The 19,200-nt window shown below is 41.0% G+C and overlaps 1 protein-coding gene across 3 annotated transcripts in view; it reads left to right on the top strand.

Moving 5' to 3' along the window:
* Pkhd1 (PKHD1 ciliary IPT domain containing fibrocystin/polyductin) overlaps window positions 1-19,200 on the top strand; it is a 499,157-nt gene that overhangs the window by 262,194 nt on the left and 217,763 nt on the right. For all 3 annotated transcript variants that reach the window (XM_029477027.1, XM_029477026.1, XM_021159032.2), the window contains 2 exons: window positions 2,576-2,753; window positions 4,075-4,270. In XM_029477027.1, coding sequence (XP_029332887.1) covers window positions 2,576-2,753; window positions 4,075-4,270 — 374 coding nt within the window. The remainder of the gene's footprint in view (window positions 1-2,575; window positions 2,754-4,074; window positions 4,271-19,200) is intronic.

Below are 19,200 nucleotides of genomic sequence, written 5' to 3'. Positions count from 1 at the left end.
AGAGACAGAGAGAGAGTCAAACAGAGAAAGATAGAGACAGAGAGAGAGAGAGAGAGAGAGAGAGAGAGAGAGAGAGAGAGAGAGACTGGCCATGGCCAAGAGCAGAAAAGGAGAGTGAGAAAAATGGCTAGAGAGCAAAACAGAGAGAGTGAGAGGGAGGGGGGAGAACAAGGAGAGAGAGAGGAGAGGATAGAGGAGAGTAAGCATAAGGGGAGTACGAGTGTATCCCATTTTCAAATGGGGTTATTTGATTTTCTGGAGTCCTGCTTCTTGAGGTCTTTTTATATATTGGATATTAGTCCCCTATAGGTTTTAGGATTGGTAAAAATCCTTTCCCAATCTGTTGGTGACCTCTTTGTCTTTTTGACAGTGTCTTTTGCCTTACAGAAGCTTTGCAATTTTATGAGGTCCCATTTGTCAATTCTTGGTCTTACAGCCCAAGCCATTGCTGTTCTGTTCAGCTAATTTTTCCCCTGTGCCCATATCTTCAAGGCTTTTTCCTACTTTCTCCTCTATAAGTTTTAGTGTCTCTTTGTTTGTTTGTTTCCTTGTTTTTGTTTTTTGGTTTTTTTGAGACAGGTCTTCTTTGTATAGCTCTGACTGTCCTGGAACTCACTTTGTAGATCAGGATGTCCTTGAACTCAGAAATCTGCTGGCCTCTGCCTCCCAAGTGCTTGCTTATATTAAAGGTGTGTACCACTGTTCCTTGATCCACTTAAAAGATCTGTATGATAAGAACTTCAAGTCTCTGAAGAAAGAAATCAAAGAAGATCTCAGTAGATGGAAAGATCTCCCATGCTCATGGGTTGGCAGGATTAATATATTCAAAATGGCTATCCTGCTGAAAGCAATCTACAGATTCAATGCAATCCCCATCAAAATTCCAACTCAATTCTTCAACGAATTAGAAAGAGCAATCTGCAAATTCATCTGGAATAACAAAAAACCTAGGATAGCAAAAAGTATTTTCAATAATAAAAGAATCTCTTGTGGAATCACCACGCCTGACCTCAACCTGTACTACAGAGCAATTGTGATAAAAACTGCATGGTACTAGTATAGCAACAGACAGGTAGATCAGTGGAATAGAATTGAAGACCCAGAAATGAACCCACATACCTATGGTCATTTGATCTTTGACAAAGGAGCCAAAACCATCCAGTACAAAAAAGACATCGTTTTCAACAAATGGTGCTGGCACAACTGGTAGTTATCATGTAGAAGAATGCAAGTTGATCCATTCTTAGCTTCTTGTACAAAGAGTCCTAACTTTTGGCTAAGTATATTTATGTTCTTTTAAAAATTATTTATTTATTTTATGTATATAAGTACACTTTAACTGTCTTCAGACACACCAGAAGAGGTCATCATATCCTGTTATAGATGGTTGCTGGTAATTGAGCTCGACTCCTCTAGAAGAATAGTCAGTGGTCCTAACTGCTGAGACATCTCTCCTGCCCATATATTTATGTTCCAATAAAATCTTCAAAATCACTTTCTGGGATGAGCTATACAGAATGAATCAGGTAATCTAAGTGCTACCATGATCTGCCTCAGTTTCTTCATTTGGTGAAAAGCAGCTCTACCTACAATTCCTTTTAAAAGTTAGCGAGATGGCACAGACTGCTTTTGTGAGTCCCTATTCAACCAGTCTGAATTTGTAAAGGGTGTGAACAGCACCAATGTGTATAGAGCCCTTGTCTGGCATGGAAGCCGCTAAGGGAAAGAAAGAAGTATGTCTGACTCAAGGTTAGTACAATTTGTGGTTTTAAAGAAGTAAACCCAGGAACAGCAAGGTGCAGCAACAGCCATTTGTTCTGTGCAGTAGGCCAGACCCTGGGAGAGAAGCCAAGATCTCCATTCCAGGAAACACCAGGAAAGCTGTTTTTCCTAGGCAGTTGGAGAAGGTTTCTGAAGAGTTGTGACACATCAAGGTTCTGGGCTCCTGAAATCTCCTATAGGAACATCAAATTACTCATAATGATTGTTTTTGTTGTTAACAAGCTTGTTATATGGCAAAATTTTTACTGTGGACATTTCTTAAATTATGTTTTATTCCAGCCCACGTGGATTCATTAAGGTGACATTTATTAGTGGGCTCAGAAACGACTGTTGCTTACCTAGCTCCACCACATCCATGTAATCTATGCAGTCCTTCTGGTGACAATCTTCTAGCGGGCAGTTTTGACCTACATAGATTGTGGACACTTCTGTAGACACATAGAAGCTGCTTGGTATCACCAGCAGGGACTCACACAGAGAACGGAAGAGGAAGGTTTTAGATGTAGAATGGAAAAATTACCATGGAATTAGTTGTGTTTTGATTTTATTAATTCATTTATTTTAAATATATTTATGTTTTGATTGTGTGTATATCTGTTCAGTATGCATAGATTCTACAAGATGGAGTCTAGTCCCCTAAAATTGGACTTATGTGTAGTCGTTAGCAGCTGGGGCCTGAGAGTCAAACCCAGGTTCTATGGAAGAGCAGCAAGTACTCTTAACTGCTGAGCTATCTCCCAGGCCCACCTTGGAAATCTTATTTAGTTTTCTTTTTCTTTTTTGTTCACTGTAGAGCCAATAGCCTTGATGTTCCTAAGGATTTAACCATTACTGACATCAGTAATAAGACAATCACTGTCAATTATGTGGAAGACACCTTGTCTAACTACTACGGCTGGATGGCTCTACTCTTGGATCAAGAGACCTACTCGCTGCAGTTTGAGAGCCCTTGGATGAACAGATCTCTGCAGGTAACCCCGTACATTGGTATCTCTTTACACACTAAGGGGTTCTCTGTACTTCTGTGAAAGAATGAGCTGTAAATGATGCTCATGCAGGAAACTGCAGCAATGTTTTGATACATGGTTTGTTCATCTTGAAAATTTTGGTATTAAAAATCCCATCTTGAATCTTAAAAATCCCATCTAGATCTTCTAGAAATGTTAAATTAAGTAATTCAATAAAAAGTAGGCTGTAAGAGTTTTGTATACTTTCTTTAAAAAAATCATAGGTGAAAACCTAACTTATCACGGTTTTAAGAGTTAGCAGGCAGAGGAAAGTTCTTAACTGAGCAGTTACATGTTTCATACTGCCACCTTGTGGCTCAAGATGAATTTGCAAATCTGTGCCTCTCCAAGCTGGACTAGGATGGAAAGAATCAAATTACAAGGGGTAATAGAGAGGTAGGAAGTGGCCACGTTTTTTAAAAAATGATAACAACAACAATAACAAAGCAAATAAGACATGAAATAAAATTTAAAAGGGAAAAATTAATTCAATGTGTTTCCTTATGCTTATTTCCCTGCCACATGTGGGTTTTTTTTTGTTTGTTTGTTTTTTATTTTTCCCATGTATCATGTGTCCACATAGTTGTAAATGTGTATCTTGGGGAAACAGGAGGGACACATCTTTTCCCATCACACCATGACCCTCAGAAAGAATATCCCGACCTCTGCTTCTTTTTATAGTCTTGGGTTTACCATGAAAACACTCAAGGGGATTTCCCCAAAGCTAAGTGAACTGGGATAAGGATGTGACACAGGAGGGTTTGTGTCCTGGCTCAACTCTGTCCTGTCTTGTGATGCACAGGCACTTGCAGCATGATGTAGACTGGTATGGTGAGATCCACAATTGCTGGGCTCTTGGCGCTGAATGAATCAAAGGTGCCTCGTGCTATGGAATGTGCCCCAGGAGTGTCAGCTATTGCTGTGACTCACACACAGTTCTTACCACTGCTGCCTCTGCGTGTCCTGGGGCTAGGTGGGAAGGAACTGTAGATGTTCTCCTTTCCTTTACAGCTGCTTGACTTGAGAAAAGTCAATTTACTTGCCTGGGCCATGGTCTGCTCCTTCCTTAACTGTGGTTATGAACAATAGGAACCCCATGGCTTTTTTCCCCCAATCTTTACAGTTAATGGGTTTGTAGCCCCACTGTGAAATAGACTCAAGTAGGCCTGTTCCTCACACAGAATGTGTGGCTTAGCATTGATCTGTTCTATTGCTAAAATGACTCCTTTTGAGGGGAAGGCGTCTTCTCCATCATCAATGTGGTTTTTGTTCTCTCTCTCTTTAGTACTCAGCAACGTTTGACAGCTTTGCCCCTGGAAATCACCTCCTGATAATGCACAGGGACCTACCACCTTATCCTGACATCCTCCTCAGATGTGGGAGTCAGGAGGGCCAGGCACTTCCATTTCAGCCTTTGCCTAGTCAAGACAGAGCCTGTGATTGGTTCTTCAATAGGCAGTTGAGGCAGCTCACCTACCTGGGTAAGTGTTCATTTGCAGAGGTATGTTTGAGGGCGTATGATCAGAAGTTTTCTTAATTCTTGAATTTCTGCATTTGTGCTGTGATATAAATACAAAGGTGACAACTGTGTTGTGTGCTTTAATGAGATGGATAGGCTTTAAATTCAGATCATATGGGTTTAAATCTCAATCACCAAACTCAGTATTTATCACCCACTACATCCAAACATCTTCCTCTGACTGTCATAATTGAATTCTTCTACAGAGATAAATAAAATTGTATATATTTCATTAGAAGGTGGTGGGTAATAAGTAGGTATTCAACAGTGTAGTCCCCTTATTTCTAAAATAATAATAGGGCCTTCATCAAAGGACATTCAATTAAATAAAGGGTGGAATATGAAATTCTTTATCCAAGTACTTAATCTAGATCATGCTTAAGATGTTTATAATATCACTTTTTTTTAAACTGATTTTAAGATAGCGTTCTATTTGTAGCAAAATGATTACAAATTACAAGTGCTTTGAGGTGGAGCTGGAGGGATGGTTCAGCAGTTAAATGTGCTTTCTGCTTTTAGAGAGGACATGAGTTTGTTACCCAGCAACTACTGGAACTAACTCCAGTTCCAGGGATCCAAGGGAACATGACATTTATGTTTATAAAACTATAATTAGACATATGCATATATACATAATTTAAAAACAGACTGCTTGGAGAGTCTGTGTCACTCCAGTCAGAATGGCTACCATCGAGAACACAACAAATGCTAAAAAGGATGTAATGGAAAGAGAAAATCTTATTCATCTCTGTCACAAATGCAAAGTAGTGAAGTTATTATGGAAATCAGTATGAAAGTCTGTCTACAAACTAAATGCAGACCTACTATGTGACCAAGGTGTATATCCATGCAAAGCTCCTAGATCAGCATACCAGAGATGCTTGCTTGCCTGTGCTTATTCATATGTCCTTCACAAACAGCTAGGAAATGGAATCAGCATAGCTTTCCATTAACAGAGGTGTTTAAAAAGAAAATGTGATACATATATACAATGTTATTTATCTGTAAAGATGAATTCAATTAAGACATTCAGAGGAAGATGTTTGGAACCAGTGATCATTATGGTAAGCCAGATTCAGAGTGACAATTTTTGTATGCTTTCTCTCATATGTAAAGTTTATATATGTGTGTGTTTGTATGAGATAGATAGATAGATAGATAGATAGATAGATAGATAGATAGATAGATAGAGTTAGAAAAGAGGACTCAGAGAAGAGGAAATGTTGTACATGGAGGAGCAAGAGAGTGTGATGGAATAAGTATGTCATGAAAGTAGAAGAGGAGGTAATTGTAGAGGGGGGACAGTAAGAGAGAGAGAGAACTGAGGAGTTAATAACAGAGTCTAATGGTGTCCAGGTGTGGAATGGAAAGTCACACTTAACATAAATTCCACTTCCTTGTATGCTGAACCCAACCAACCACCAACTATCCGGGACTATGAAGATGACAGTCTGGCCAGTTATGACCACAGACACAGGGAACAGCACAGAATATCTGCTGATGCCTTGAGAAACTCTGGAGAGCTGCTGAGGTTAGGGAATCAAGATGGCGTGAGGTCCAGTTCCATGGACTCGAGGCCTGGAGGGTAGGCTATGTCTGTCCAGTTCCATGGACTCGAGGCCTGGAGGGTAGGCTATGTCTGTCCAGTTCCATGGACTCGAGGACTGGAGGGTAGGCTATGTCTGTCCAGTTCCATGGACTTGAGGACTGGAGGGTAGGCTATGTCTGTCCAGTTCCATGGACTCGAGGACTGGAGGGTAGGCTATGTCTGTCCTGAGCTAGGATTAGTTTCAGGAAGAAGGAACCTGGCACCCTCTGTCCTTGCAGTCTGAAAGCAGAAACATTTCTGTACCTCCTCATGTGTGCACTTTATAGCATCCCAGTGTTAGCGTCAGGACTGTCTATTGTTGACCTCCTGGAGTTTTTATTTGGTTTTATTTTTTTATATTCCAATGTCCTTTTTTTTCTTGTCATGAGAACCATGGTGTCTACTTGAATCAGCCTTAACCATTTATTAATATGATCTAATCAAATAATAGTCTTCATCTAGATGGCCAGATAGATTCCCACTTTTAGTTAATTGTTCATGACCTTTTAGGGTTTAGTGACTGCACTGTTTTTTGTGGTGGTGTGCAAGAAAGAGGATCTGATAAAAATCAGTTTCTGCAATGATGGTTTTGTTATAAATTGTTCTTAACAGATTCTGACAAATTTGGGGAGCCTGATCAACATAGCAAGTGCTATCCACCACCACAAGCCAGATCTGACCCCTAAGGCTACAGAATAGTAAGCAATTGCTCTGAGTCACATGTCTCTCCCACTTGTGCGTAACCATATGAAAACTGGGTCTGACCTACACAAAAGCCTTGTCACTACTGACTCTTAGTAGCAATGAAGGGAGAGTTGGTGCTCTCCTCCTATAAAAAGAAAACTTCTTGACAAAATCCTTGAAATATATATTCCTTAGACTGAATTTAACTATGGATACTTCATTTCTAATATGCCCTAATCAAAAGATAGTCATCATTACATAACTATTTTGATAAAAGACATTTTATTAGGTAAGTAGATTTTCACTAATAAATAATTTCTTTTGTACCAGAATATCCTCATAGCCCTTCCTTTGCCTATGATTTGGAACAGAAAAAAAGAATCCACCAAGAGTAGAATGACTGTCTAATGAACTTAGAGACCCTTGAACCTTGAAGAGGATGCCCAATAGGAGTTTGGACAGTATCACCTTTTTATGTCTTTAATCAATGTGGCAAATGAGTGACTACAGACATTTATGTTCCCATTTCTGGTCTGGAATCAAGATGTGTACTGCTCCATATATTAGCTCCCCGTGCAGCTGCATTGGCTATGTGCATTCAACCATAATTTTTTAATAGGTTATTTTATTTATTTACATTTCAAATGTTATTCTCCTTTCAGGTTTCTCTTCTGCAAACCTCCTATCCCATTCCCCTCCCCCCTGCTTCTATGGTGGTGCTCCCTTCACCACCACCCCCAAATCCTGCCTCACCACCCTAGAATTCCCCTATGCTAGGGCATCAATCCTCCACAGGACCAAGGGCATTTGACCATAATTACAGATATCCTTTGTGTAAAGTTTACAACTTCTGTAGGAATAGAATGGATATTACTACCATGCACCCTACAAATCTGTGCGCATTTCCTAATATCCTAATTGTTGGCATCTGAAGTGAGCCTCAGAATCCAGTGATGATGTCACCCATAGGCGACAGGGACCTGTGCACCTGTTGCCATGACAACTGCCATGCGTTCACCTGCCTGCCTTCACTAATAACAGTATTTTTATTGTAGCTGACACCCCAACATAACCTATAGGAAGAATAGTGCTGGATTTGTATTGTATATTTGATACATTAGTTGGGTCTTTACATTTATTTATGTGTTTAGTTTTTCTGTTACTATTAGGATTAGCATGAGGATATATTATGTAAAAGATGCAGGTCGAGATTTCACAGGTATATTCGAGGATGCAAAACACTAGAAGACTTTCATATGTAGAAGTCTGGCTCTAATGTATGGAAACTGCTTGATGTCCTAAGGCAGACCCAACTCAGGTCAGTTTTTTCTGTGTTGTTCTTTTTTCCATAGCTGCTGTTTCCTTCTGAGACAACATCTCTGACAACTGGATAGATTTCAATCATTAACTACTTCTCTTTTATTACTATTATTTTTTCATACAGTATACATTGATCATATTCCTTTCCCTCTTTCAAATCTTCCCAGATTCCCCCATCTCCTTACCCACTGAGCATCACTGTCTTTCGCAAGCTCTACCCCAAATAACAAAAAGAAAACCAAACAAAATCTAATAAATAATAACAATAGACAAAATCAAAAAACAAAATGTACATAAAACCATGGTTTCTTAATTACTCCTGAACATGCGACCTGCCCAGTAGTGTGGCTGATATACCCAGTGATAGTTCATTGGAAAACATTGATTTTCCCTGAGCCAGTGGGTATCAGATGTGAATAGGTTCTTGGTTAGAGGTGGAACTTTGTGTCAAGGTCTTTTCCTCTGTGCTGTAATTTTTTGTGCATTGAACATTAAGTGCTTCTAAATGGATGATCTTCTGTACTGTTTGCTTGCAACCTTATCACATCTCTCCTGTTTGACTTTATCACAGGAGACTTAAAAGTATCTGTCTAACCTTAGGCCCAAGCAAGAATAAGAACAGGACCCAGGCAGTCTAGCTCCTGGCTCTGGATCCCTCCACTAGAGTGTGCTACCCACTAATCTTTGATCACCATTGCGAAAGGCGGAGAAGGGCCTTCTAGGCAGGCTGCCAAGGAAGAAAACTTCTCACTGGTCCCCAGTGACAGTGAAAAATATGCCATATATACATTGTGACCCTTCCATTTCTCTTTTCCAGTGAGACCAGTCTTGTCTTTGATCAGTAAACATCTTTATGGAGTGCTGGGCTTCTGAAACCTCATGGCCAGTACTTCCAGCTGAGGATTTTAATCAGTGGCTGACAGGCTCTTTTACCTAGGGCATTGTGTAATCACACCATGCCTCAATACCTTGACTACTACAAGGAGGTTACGAATATTCACTTGTCTCTTGGAAATGTGGTACAAAGCATTTAAATAGATCCCAGCTTACATAGCATAATCTGATACTCTGGGAAAAACCTTTCTCAATGGGCTATTTCTCTTTTATCTCCATTAACATTCAATGTCTTAGTACTCACTTTAACTTTTATTTTGTATGCTTGTGCGTGTGCAGGCACACATGCCTACAGATGCACATGTGTGCATAAATGTATGTGGAGGCCAGAGGCCAACTTCAGGTGTCATTCCTTAGGTGCCATCCACCTTGTTTTCTGAGACTGGGGCTCTCAGTGGCTAGGAACTTCACAATTAGATTATATTAGCTGGCCAGTGAGCCTCAGGGGTTCAGTTCTCCTGGTTGTCTCTCCAGAGCTGAGATTAGAAGTGCATGTTCCTGTTCTTGGCGCGTTTTACATGGGTTCCAGACACTAATTTTAGGTCTCCATGTTTGTAAAGCAAACACTTTACTTAGTGAGACATCCATTAGGTATTTACTCCATTTACATTTCAAATGCTATCCTGAAAGTACCCTATACCCCCCCTTCCTCCTCTACCCACCCACTCCCACTTCTTGGCCATGGTGTTCCTCTATACTAGGGCAAATAAAGTTTGCAAGACCAAAGGGCCTCTTTTCCCAATGATGGCCAACTAGGCCATCTTCTGCTACGTATGCAGCTAGAGACATGAGCTCTGGGAGTACTGGTTAGTTCATATTGTTCCACCTATAGGGTTGTAGACCCCTTCAGCTCCTTGGGTACTTTCTCTAGGGGCCCTGTGTTCAATCCAATAGCTGACTGTGAGCATCCACTTCTGTATTTGCCAGGCACTGGCATAGCCTCACAAGAGACAGCTATATCAGCATCCCTTCAGCAAAATCTTGCTGGCATATGCAATAGTGTCTGTGTTTGGTGGCTGATTATGGGATGGAACCCCAGGTGGAGCAGTGTCTGGGTGGTCCATCCTTTTGTGTCAGCTCCAAATGTTGTCTCTGTAATTCCTTCAATGGGTGTTTTATTCCCAATTCTAAGAAGGGGTGAAGTGTCCACACTTTGGTATTCGTTCTTGAGTTTCATGTGTTTTGCAAATTGTATCTTGGGTACTCTAAGTTTCTGGGCTAATATCCACCTATCAGTGAGTAGCATATCAAGTGAGTTCTTTTGTAATTGGATTACCTCACTCAGGATGATACCCTTCAGATACATCCATTTGCCTAGGAATTTCATATATTCATTGTTTTTAATATCTGAGTAGTACTCCATTGTGTAAATGTCCCACATTTTCTGTATCCATTCCTCTGTTGTGGGACATCTGGGTTCTTTCCAGCTTCTGGCTACTATAAATAAGGCTGCTATGAACATAGTGGAGCATGTGTCCTTATTACTAGTTGGAACATTTTCTGGNTATATGCCCAGGAGAGGTATTGCTGGATCCTTGATCTTTAACAAGGGAGCTAAAACCATCCAGTGGAAAAAAGACAGCATTTTCAACAAATGGTGCTGGCACAACTGGCGGTTATCATGTAGAAGAATGCAAATTGATCCATTCTTATCTCCTTGTACTAAGGTCAAGTCTAAGTAGATCGATGAACTCCACATAAAACCAGAGGCACTGAAATTCAAAGAGGAGAAAGTGGGGAAAAGCCTCGAAGATATGGGCACAGGGGAAAAATTCTTAAACAGAACAGCAATGGCTTGTGCTGTAAGATCAAGAATCGACAAATGGGAGCTCATAAAGTTACAAAGCTTCTGCAAGGCAAAAGACATTGTCAATAATACAAAAAGGCCACCAACAGATTAGGAAAGGATCTTTACCAATCCTAAATCTGATAGGGGACTAATATCCAATATATACTCAAGAAAAGCTCAAGAAGCTGGACTCCACAAAACCAAATGACCCCATTTTGAGGAGAGCCATTTGGGGAGCCTTTCCAAAGCTATTGAAAATATCCCACAGGGAGCTGCCTAGAAAGGAGGGCACAGGAGAGTCATGTTACTGATGTGTGTGGGTTAGGACCCAGAAGAAGCAGTATTTGATGTGGTGAACTATGAAGAATGATGCCCCCAGCTGTAATGTTCAGGCATGCTTAGGAACACACACAACTGTAAAGAGCAATCTTTCCTATTTGCAAACCAGGAGTCAAATTCAGCAATCCCACTCCTCTGCTCAAGGAGTTTGACTTGATAGCTTGTATGTCTGCCCTACCAAGCTACGTTCTTAACATTTCTGTTGCTACTGTCTCCTCCCTGCCCTGCCCCCCAGGAATGTTTCAGTTCATGGTGAACTATTTTTATTTTTTAGTTACATTAACGCTATGAAATAATTAGTCAGCTAATTAATCTGGTTTACAAGCTTTGTAGGATTCTTCAGCTGTCAGTCAGGCCCAGGCCTGAGGCCGCCATCTAGTCCCATCTCTCTTGCCCATGTGATTCTCGTTGCCATGGCTACTGGCTACATCTGCTGACACCCCACTCTCTATTTATTGCTTAATTAAGAATTTCACGCTCAGCCCTTATCTGCCTCCAAGAACAAGTGCACACTGTTAAGAAATTCCAAATTTAGGCCCAGACACAAGGAGAGCCTTTCTTATGGACTTGGTTGTGTGGAGCCTCTCTAACGATCCTCTCAGCAACCCAGCCGCCACCCTTCAATCAAAAATCATTAAATGGGGCAGAGATAATGACCATGTAGCATATCAAAAGAAGGATGTTTGCTTGGTCCAAAGAAGGGAAAGCTGTGAGGCCCCATGCTCAGCTCCACTTCAAAGGGAGATGAGACCCCTCATCACTGGGGCCCGATAAAGCCTCATTTGTTCTGGGCTTGACTTATGCAGAAGGTCTAGTATGTCAGACCATCTCGCAGACTGGGTTTCCCCCACTTCTTGCCTCTACCTCTACTGGTCCCCTCCCTGGCCTTCCGCATGCTCTGTGTGTCAGCACTTAGGCAGCTGGGTTCCCCAAAGCATCAGGCCAAGCGTATAATCACTGACTCCTGACACACAATGGCCACTTGTAGGGGGGTGGCCAGGAGGAGGTCTTCATCACAATAGGAACACAATTATTGCAGCTGCTAGGGAGGGCTATGCTTCTTCCTGTAGAAATAGAATAGGACTTGCCTAAACCAGGAGGTGAAGACTAGCGGGAGGTGGTGAGGGGGTAAGGGGAGTGGAGGAAACAATCTTGACTTGATTATTCATATTCTGACTCTTGGAAGCCCAACGTGGAGCCAGTGGGGTTCCAGCAGCTGCTCCTACACAGACTCTTCTAATAATTGTACATTCTGTCAAGGGTCAACTTACTTTTGACCCTGTCCTTTCATATCGGTAAAAGGCTCTTTAGGGCAAACTGCTGGGTTGTGGCAGGGTGCATTAAATACTCAGAGCCCCCCACCCCTTGCTTTAACCCTCTATCCAACCAGCAGCCTGTGATAAATTCATATCAGATGCTTTGCCATTCACAGTTGTCCTCCTGAATTCACACAGGCCCCCCCCCCCCCAGCAAAGCAGACACAGCTCCCACACTGGGCTCTGGGACATTGTGTGAGGCAGCAGCTGAAGGTACACCTGCAAGGCTCAGAGGCTCCTATGCCACCACCTTCTGATCGGAGAGAAAACAAAACCAAAACATATCTTGGCAGAGCAACCAGTGTATGTGTCCAAATGGTCCCTTCACCAAGATAAAGGCTGTCTATGTGTTGAGGATCTGGGGGTTGTGTTCTGTGAAAACAAGCATGATGTGGGTAGAAGGACAGATGGATTTTGTTGTGCGTGCCAGGTTTCTTTGGGGGACTCAAATCACACTGCACAGATGCCCCAGAAATCTGGCTACTGGCATGAAAGACCCCCCAAATAATGATGCTTTATTGAGTTCCAGGCTAGGTTCATGACCATAATTGCTTTCTAATTTTCCTATTTTCAAAGCAGTGGGACACTGGCTGCTGTATGGACTCCTCTCTGCTTCTGTGGGTCTGGAGATACCATGAACCACCTGGAGAAGGACTCCTGTGAGGATATAAAGAGACAGGATTGAACTGCTCTCCAGAGCTCTTGGGAACATCTCTAGAAGGAGCAGAATCATAATCTTTCACAATGCTGTCACACACCCCAATGCAGAAGACCTCTAAGGCAATCTATAGCATTCAAGTTAATAAATTCATTTACATTCTTATAGAAAACCTCATTCCTCAAAGATCCCAAAGGACTTTGCCATTAATGTAGGCGACTGACTTGGAAATGCACTAACCTTCATGGTTTTAAAAAAAAAAAAATTCTCCATACTGGAACAGGAACTTGGGGCAGGAAAAGAGATTCTTTGCTTCTTGGTTAGAAGCTTCGATTCTAAAAGAAAAAAAATCAGAAAGAGAGGGAGAGGGAGGAGGGAGGAGGGAGAGTGAGAAGTGGAGAGAGAGAGAGAGAAATGGAGAGAGAATGATTTAGCGAGGAGGAAAGGAGGAGAGACAAATTTAGATGAATTGTCACAGACATTTTAGAAAGGACAGTTAGAAAGATAATTCTTCCTAATGCTAAGTGGTAGAACATAAGTGATATACGTCACAGGTATTCCAGTATAGCTGTTCTGACTTGAATTCAGTGCCTTCTATTTTCCAGCCCCCTGCTTTCTATTTAAAATCTAAGGTTGAATAACTACCATGGCAAACCAATTCTTCTCTATCTGTAAGGACACCCATGGTGTCAGTTTAGCTGACACCATGTTTCTTAAATTTTAGATATGTGGCCACTTCCCCTTGGTCTCTTGTCACATTTCCTTGTGCTTTTGTTGCCAGCTCAGCTGTCCTTGGTCCTGAGACCTAGGATCACTTGGCTTTTTCAGTACACTTTCTCATGCCTTCTGTATTATTTGCTTAATATTGAAAATCAACTCGTACGCTGTTGTATTTTAAAAACAGAACTTTCTCCTATGCAATACGAATCCTAAAAGCATGGAAATCAATGGGATACTTTTTTCTTTGTACAATACCTTGAAAGTCAATAACCATTGAAAGAAGATATATGATGTTAATAAAATCGTTGTTACACGTGCATTTGGGCATGAGACTGTGCCTTGCAAAGTTTTATCTGGTTTCTTCTCATGACTGTTCTGAACTCATGTGTTTTTTTTTTTTTNTTTTCCTTTTTTTTTTCCACCAGAGTTACTCTCCTTAGTTGACAAGAAAACCTGTTCTCAAGTGCAGACTGCTGTTGGGAGAGGCAAAGAGAAGTTATATAATTTTGTAAATAGTAATTTTTTAAAGATTTTCCTCATGAGTAAACAGAATACTCATTTCCAGGTCCCTTGGGAATATTTTTTCGTCTTCAAGAGGGCCCTAGATATTGCAAATGCCTCCATACATGTGTGGTACACATTTTTCCAAGTCATACTCATAATTGTTACTGTTCTCTATGTTAATTAAGAAGGTTTAATGAGCTAACTCTCAGGACTATGATTAATGCAGACATATCTGTCAGTCTTGATTAAATTATTAAAAAATAATAGCAGCTACCCATGAGTGAATATCACTAGGGTTAGGCGAAGGCTCTAACCTAGAATTTTCCTCTATTTCCTTAAGGACCCTTAAAGGTTCATGTGTCATGAGGGCAAATGTGACTTCCATAGCTTAGTGATGCTGACATCAAGCAAAAGAATCATACTTTTTGATAAGCAAGTGCTTTCTACAGCTAAATCAGAAGACATCAACTTCTTGGGCCTGAGGTCAAGCTCTGGGCTCAGGGAAGGAATGTGAGGCATAATCTAAAGAAGAGATGGATACAGCAGGCATGGCAGCTAAAATGGGAACATGGAGTGAGAACCAAATATAACAACTCCCCTAGGGGTGCCCTTGAAGGGCACTGCCACACTGATTCTTCTACAATACATGTTTACTTTCCCTTCCAAAACATCAAAACTTGCTTAAGAGCAGAATGAAGGGTGCTTTTTTTTTCTCTTTCCTAAGACCCCAGATAGGACAAGAGTCACCAGGCATAGCACACTAAGTTATTGGGTACTTCTGTATAGTTGTATAGTTGTCTTCTTTTTTTTCTTTCCAGGAGGCATTTTCTTGAAAACAAACCCACACCCCTCTTTCTCTTAGATGCTTCTGTTTATAGCAGGCTTACATCATATAGCATTTACCAGGACAACTTGGTATCCAGTGACACTAAGACTGTGTTTGAGGGGCTGGTGAGATGGCTCAGTGGGTAAGAGCACCCGACTGCTCTTCCGAAGGTCCGAGGTTCAAATCCCAGCAACCACATGGTAGCTCACAACCATCCGTAACGAGATCTGGCGCCCTCTTCTGGAGTGTCTGAAGACAGCTGCAGTGTACTTATATATAATAAAAATGAATAAATCTTAAAAAAAAAAAAGACTGTGTTTGAAGACCAGTTCCTACAATCTGGGAAGGATCAAGAATGGGACTTCACTTATAAACAAGGATGATTAGCCACCCACATATTACAAATACAAAGTTGGAAGATACAAACATGAAGAAAGCATATGCACAATATCACAGCTTGGATGAAGCCTTTAAACTCTTCCCAAGTCAATACCCGTACTATTTAATGGTTTTCATCCCTTCTTCTCTTTATTCAAATTGGAAATGACACTTCATAGTCACAGTTTATTGAAGTTAAAACACTTAGTAAAATTAAGCAGATCTCTTTAAGTTGTATAATACTATTGATCCCCTTGAAGAGGTGCGGCTATGGAAAGAGCAACTCAAGTGAAAGCAATGTCTGGAGCCTCTTAAGGTGGGGCCAGGAACGATGGGGATGCTGTGATAGTGGTACCACCAGCAGCTAATATTTGCTTCCTATGTACCATGTACTGTTAGCTCACATTTCTTTACCCAATGACCCTATAAAACAGATACGTTTCCTGCCTGCCCCCCCCCCCATTTTCTGGTGATGTGAATGCAGGTCAGAAATGGTGACTAACTTCTCAGTTGTCCTTGTGTAGGAATGGGATGAGTCAAGATTCAGATCTCTGCTGTTGAGAGTAGAGTCTAGCACCCATGCATTCTGCACCATCCTGGTTTGCCTCTTCTGACTTAGAAATGTTTGAGAAGGTATTGTCATCTGACTCATATGTGCGCACTCACAGCCAGCTCCAGGTGGAGATGCACAATGGAAGCTTGGGAAATTAGACTCTTGTGATTTTTTTTTCCAACTGTTTAAAGCTTTTCTCTGCCTTCTCTGATTATCTGAATCTTATCTGAGGGACATTCTCATACTTAATAAAGAGGACAAGAAGTTTTCAGTGTACCTTCAGCTCTGCAGTGTTTGTTCGAGTTTGGAATTACACTGGAAGTGAACATGTAGATGTGGAAGTGGATGTGTAGCGGGGTCACCCTGGAGGTAGATGTGAAAGCCTGTTCAGTCACCATCCCTTAAGTGCAGTGGAGTGAGGGGCTGGCAGGATAGAACATGGAGGCAGAAAGCCTTGCTCTGCTAAGAATGGTCCCTGGATGAGAGTTGAAGGAAAACGGGACAAGCTTAATGGTTTGAGGGTTGATGTGTCAAGAGTGCAGGATAGAACATGGAGGCAGAAAGCCTTGCTCTGCTAAGAATGGTCCCTGGATGAGAGTCGAAGGAAAACAGGGGACAAGCTGAATGGTTTGAGGGTTGATTGATGTGTCAAGAGTACATCCTTCTGCCCCAGCTTATTCCATGATAGTCATTCTGTGGTAATCACAGTGCATGGACATGTGTGGTGGCTGTTTTCACTCAAGGTCTTTGGAATACATGGGTTGCTTTTCCTCTAACTGATTGGTTTGGTATGGCCAATGTGGAGAATTTTAATTATTTTTATTCCTCCAATTATTTCTCTTATGCTATTGGTTTTTTTGGAGGGGTTGTTATTGTAAAGTGTCTGTAAAGCTTTAGAAGTCTTCTGACGAGTGCCTACTATTTCTTTCCTTACCCCTGGCTGTTTCATAAGAAATATATCATGTATGCACTGTGCATACACGTGCAAGGCTCATGAAGTCTGTGCTGTTTGGAAAACATAAACTAACAATGAGTTCCATAATACATTTAAATGACCTTCATTTCTCATTTCAGATGTTTCCTGGGATTTCTTTTCTAGTTTGTCTTTCTTAGAGATTGATTGGGTGACCCTATTTTATGCCCAGCTCTTACAGAAAGGCATTGTATCTTTGCCCTTATTTGCATGTTTCTTGATGATATTTTGTCCATATTTTTCCCTTTCATTTCAGTGAAAACTAACACTATTATCATTCATACCATTACTACTATGGCTTACTATTCTTTTGCATCTATGAGTGAGCAGAAAACCTTTCTGTGGTCTAACATGTGTAACCATTTTGTAAATCAGCACATGAGAAAAAACAAAAACAAAACAAAAAACTACACTTCCAGAAGTATTAGGCTTCAGGAGTACATGAGAAAATCTCTTTTAAAAGAGTATTTCCTAGCCGGGCATGGTGGGGCATGCCCTGAATCCCAGCACTTGGGAGGCAGAGGCAGGCGATTTTCTGAGTTCGAGGACAGCCTGGTCTACAGAGCAAGTTCCAAGACAGCCAGGGCTACACAGAGAAACCCTGTCCCAGGAAAAAATAAAATAAAATAAAATAAAATAAAATAAAATAAAATAAAATAAAATAAAAAAGAGTATTTCTAGTGAGTATGAGTGTAGTTCGGTGGCATTGTGCCTGTCCTGCATTCAGGAGAATTTGGTTGGTGCCTCAACATTATAAAACAAAACAAAACAAAACAAAGCAAAAATGTAGACATGATGTTAGTTACTGATACTATCCTAAATTAGCAGTTGATATGCAATTATTAGTTATTGAATTGAAAACAAACAAGATTAATATTACGATATGGAGCTAGCAGTAGCTTTTCATACCAGAGAGACATAGACAATGTGAACAGAAGTGAATATGTGAATGTTAAAAAAATAAAAGGTGAGATGGTGACTTAATTTTTATTTTATTTTCATAGATATTTTCTTTATTTACATTTCAAATGCTATCCCGAAAGTGCCCTATACCCTCCCCCCGGCCTGCTCCCCTACCCACCCACTCCCATATCTTGGCCCTGGCATTCTCCTATACTGGGGCATATAAAGTTTGCAAGACCTAGGGTCCTCTCTTCCCAATGATGGCCGACTAGGCCATCTTCTGCTACATACGCAGCTAGAGACAAGAGCTTTGGGTGTCCTGGTTAGTTCATACTGCTGTTCCACATATAGGTTTGCAGACCCATTCAGCTCCTTGGGTACTTTCTCTAGCTCCTCCATTGGTGCCCTGTGTTCCATCCTATAGATGACTGTGAGCATCCACTTCTGTATTTGCCAGGCACTGGCAAAGCCTCACAAGAGACAGCTATATCAGCATCCCTTCAGCAAAATCTTGCTGGCATATGCAATAGTGTCTGTGTTTGGTGGCTGATTATGGGATGGATCCCTAGGTGGGATAGGCTCTGGATAGTCCATGCTTTCTTCTTAGCTCCAAACTTTGCCTCTGTAACTCTTTTCATGGGTATTTTGTTCCCTGTTCTAAGAAGGGATGGAGTATCCACATGTTGGTCTTCCTTCTTGATTTTCTTGTGTTTTGCAAATTGTATTTTTGGTATTCTAAGTTCCTGGGCTAATATCCACTTATCAGTGATTGTATATCTAGTGACTTCTTTTGTGATTGGGTTACCACTCTCAGGATGATATCTTCCAGGTACATCCATTTGCCCAAAAATTTCATAAATTCATTGTTTTTAATAGCTGAGTAGTACTCCATTGTATAAATGTACCACATTTTCTGTATCCATTCCTCTGTTGAGAGACATCTGGGTTCTTTCCAGCTTCTGGCTATTATAAATAAGGCTGCTATGAACATAGTGGAGCATGTGTCCTTCTTACCGGTTGGGACATCTTCTGGGTATATGCCCAGGAGAGCTATTGCTGGATCTTTCAGTAGTACTATGTCCAATTTTCTGAGGAACTATCAGATTGACTTCCAGAGTGGTTGTACAAGCTTGCAATTCCATCAGTAGTGGAGGAATGTTCCTCTTTCTCCACATCCTTTCCAGTATCTGCTCTCACCTGAATTTTTGATCTTAGCCATTCTGAGTGATTTGAGGTGGAATCTCAGGGTTGTTTTGATTTGCGTTTCCCTGATGATTAAGGATGTTGAACATTTTTTAAGGTGCTTCTCAGCCATTCGGTATTCCTCAGTTGAGAATTCTTTGTTTAGCTCTGTACCCCATTTTTTAATGGGCTTATTTGAATTTCTGGAGTGCAGCTTCTTGAGCTCTTTGTATATATTGGATATTAGTCCCCTACCAGATTTAGG

Source organism: Mus caroli, chromosome 1 (assembly GCF_900094665.2).
Source record: "Mus caroli chromosome 1, CAROLI_EIJ_v1.1, whole genome shotgun sequence".
In the NCBI taxonomy this organism is placed as follows: Eukaryota; Metazoa; Chordata; class Mammalia; order Rodentia; family Muridae; genus Mus; species Mus caroli.
Note: the sequence above shows the minus strand (reverse complement) of the source record. Positions and strands in the feature narration are given on the sequence as shown.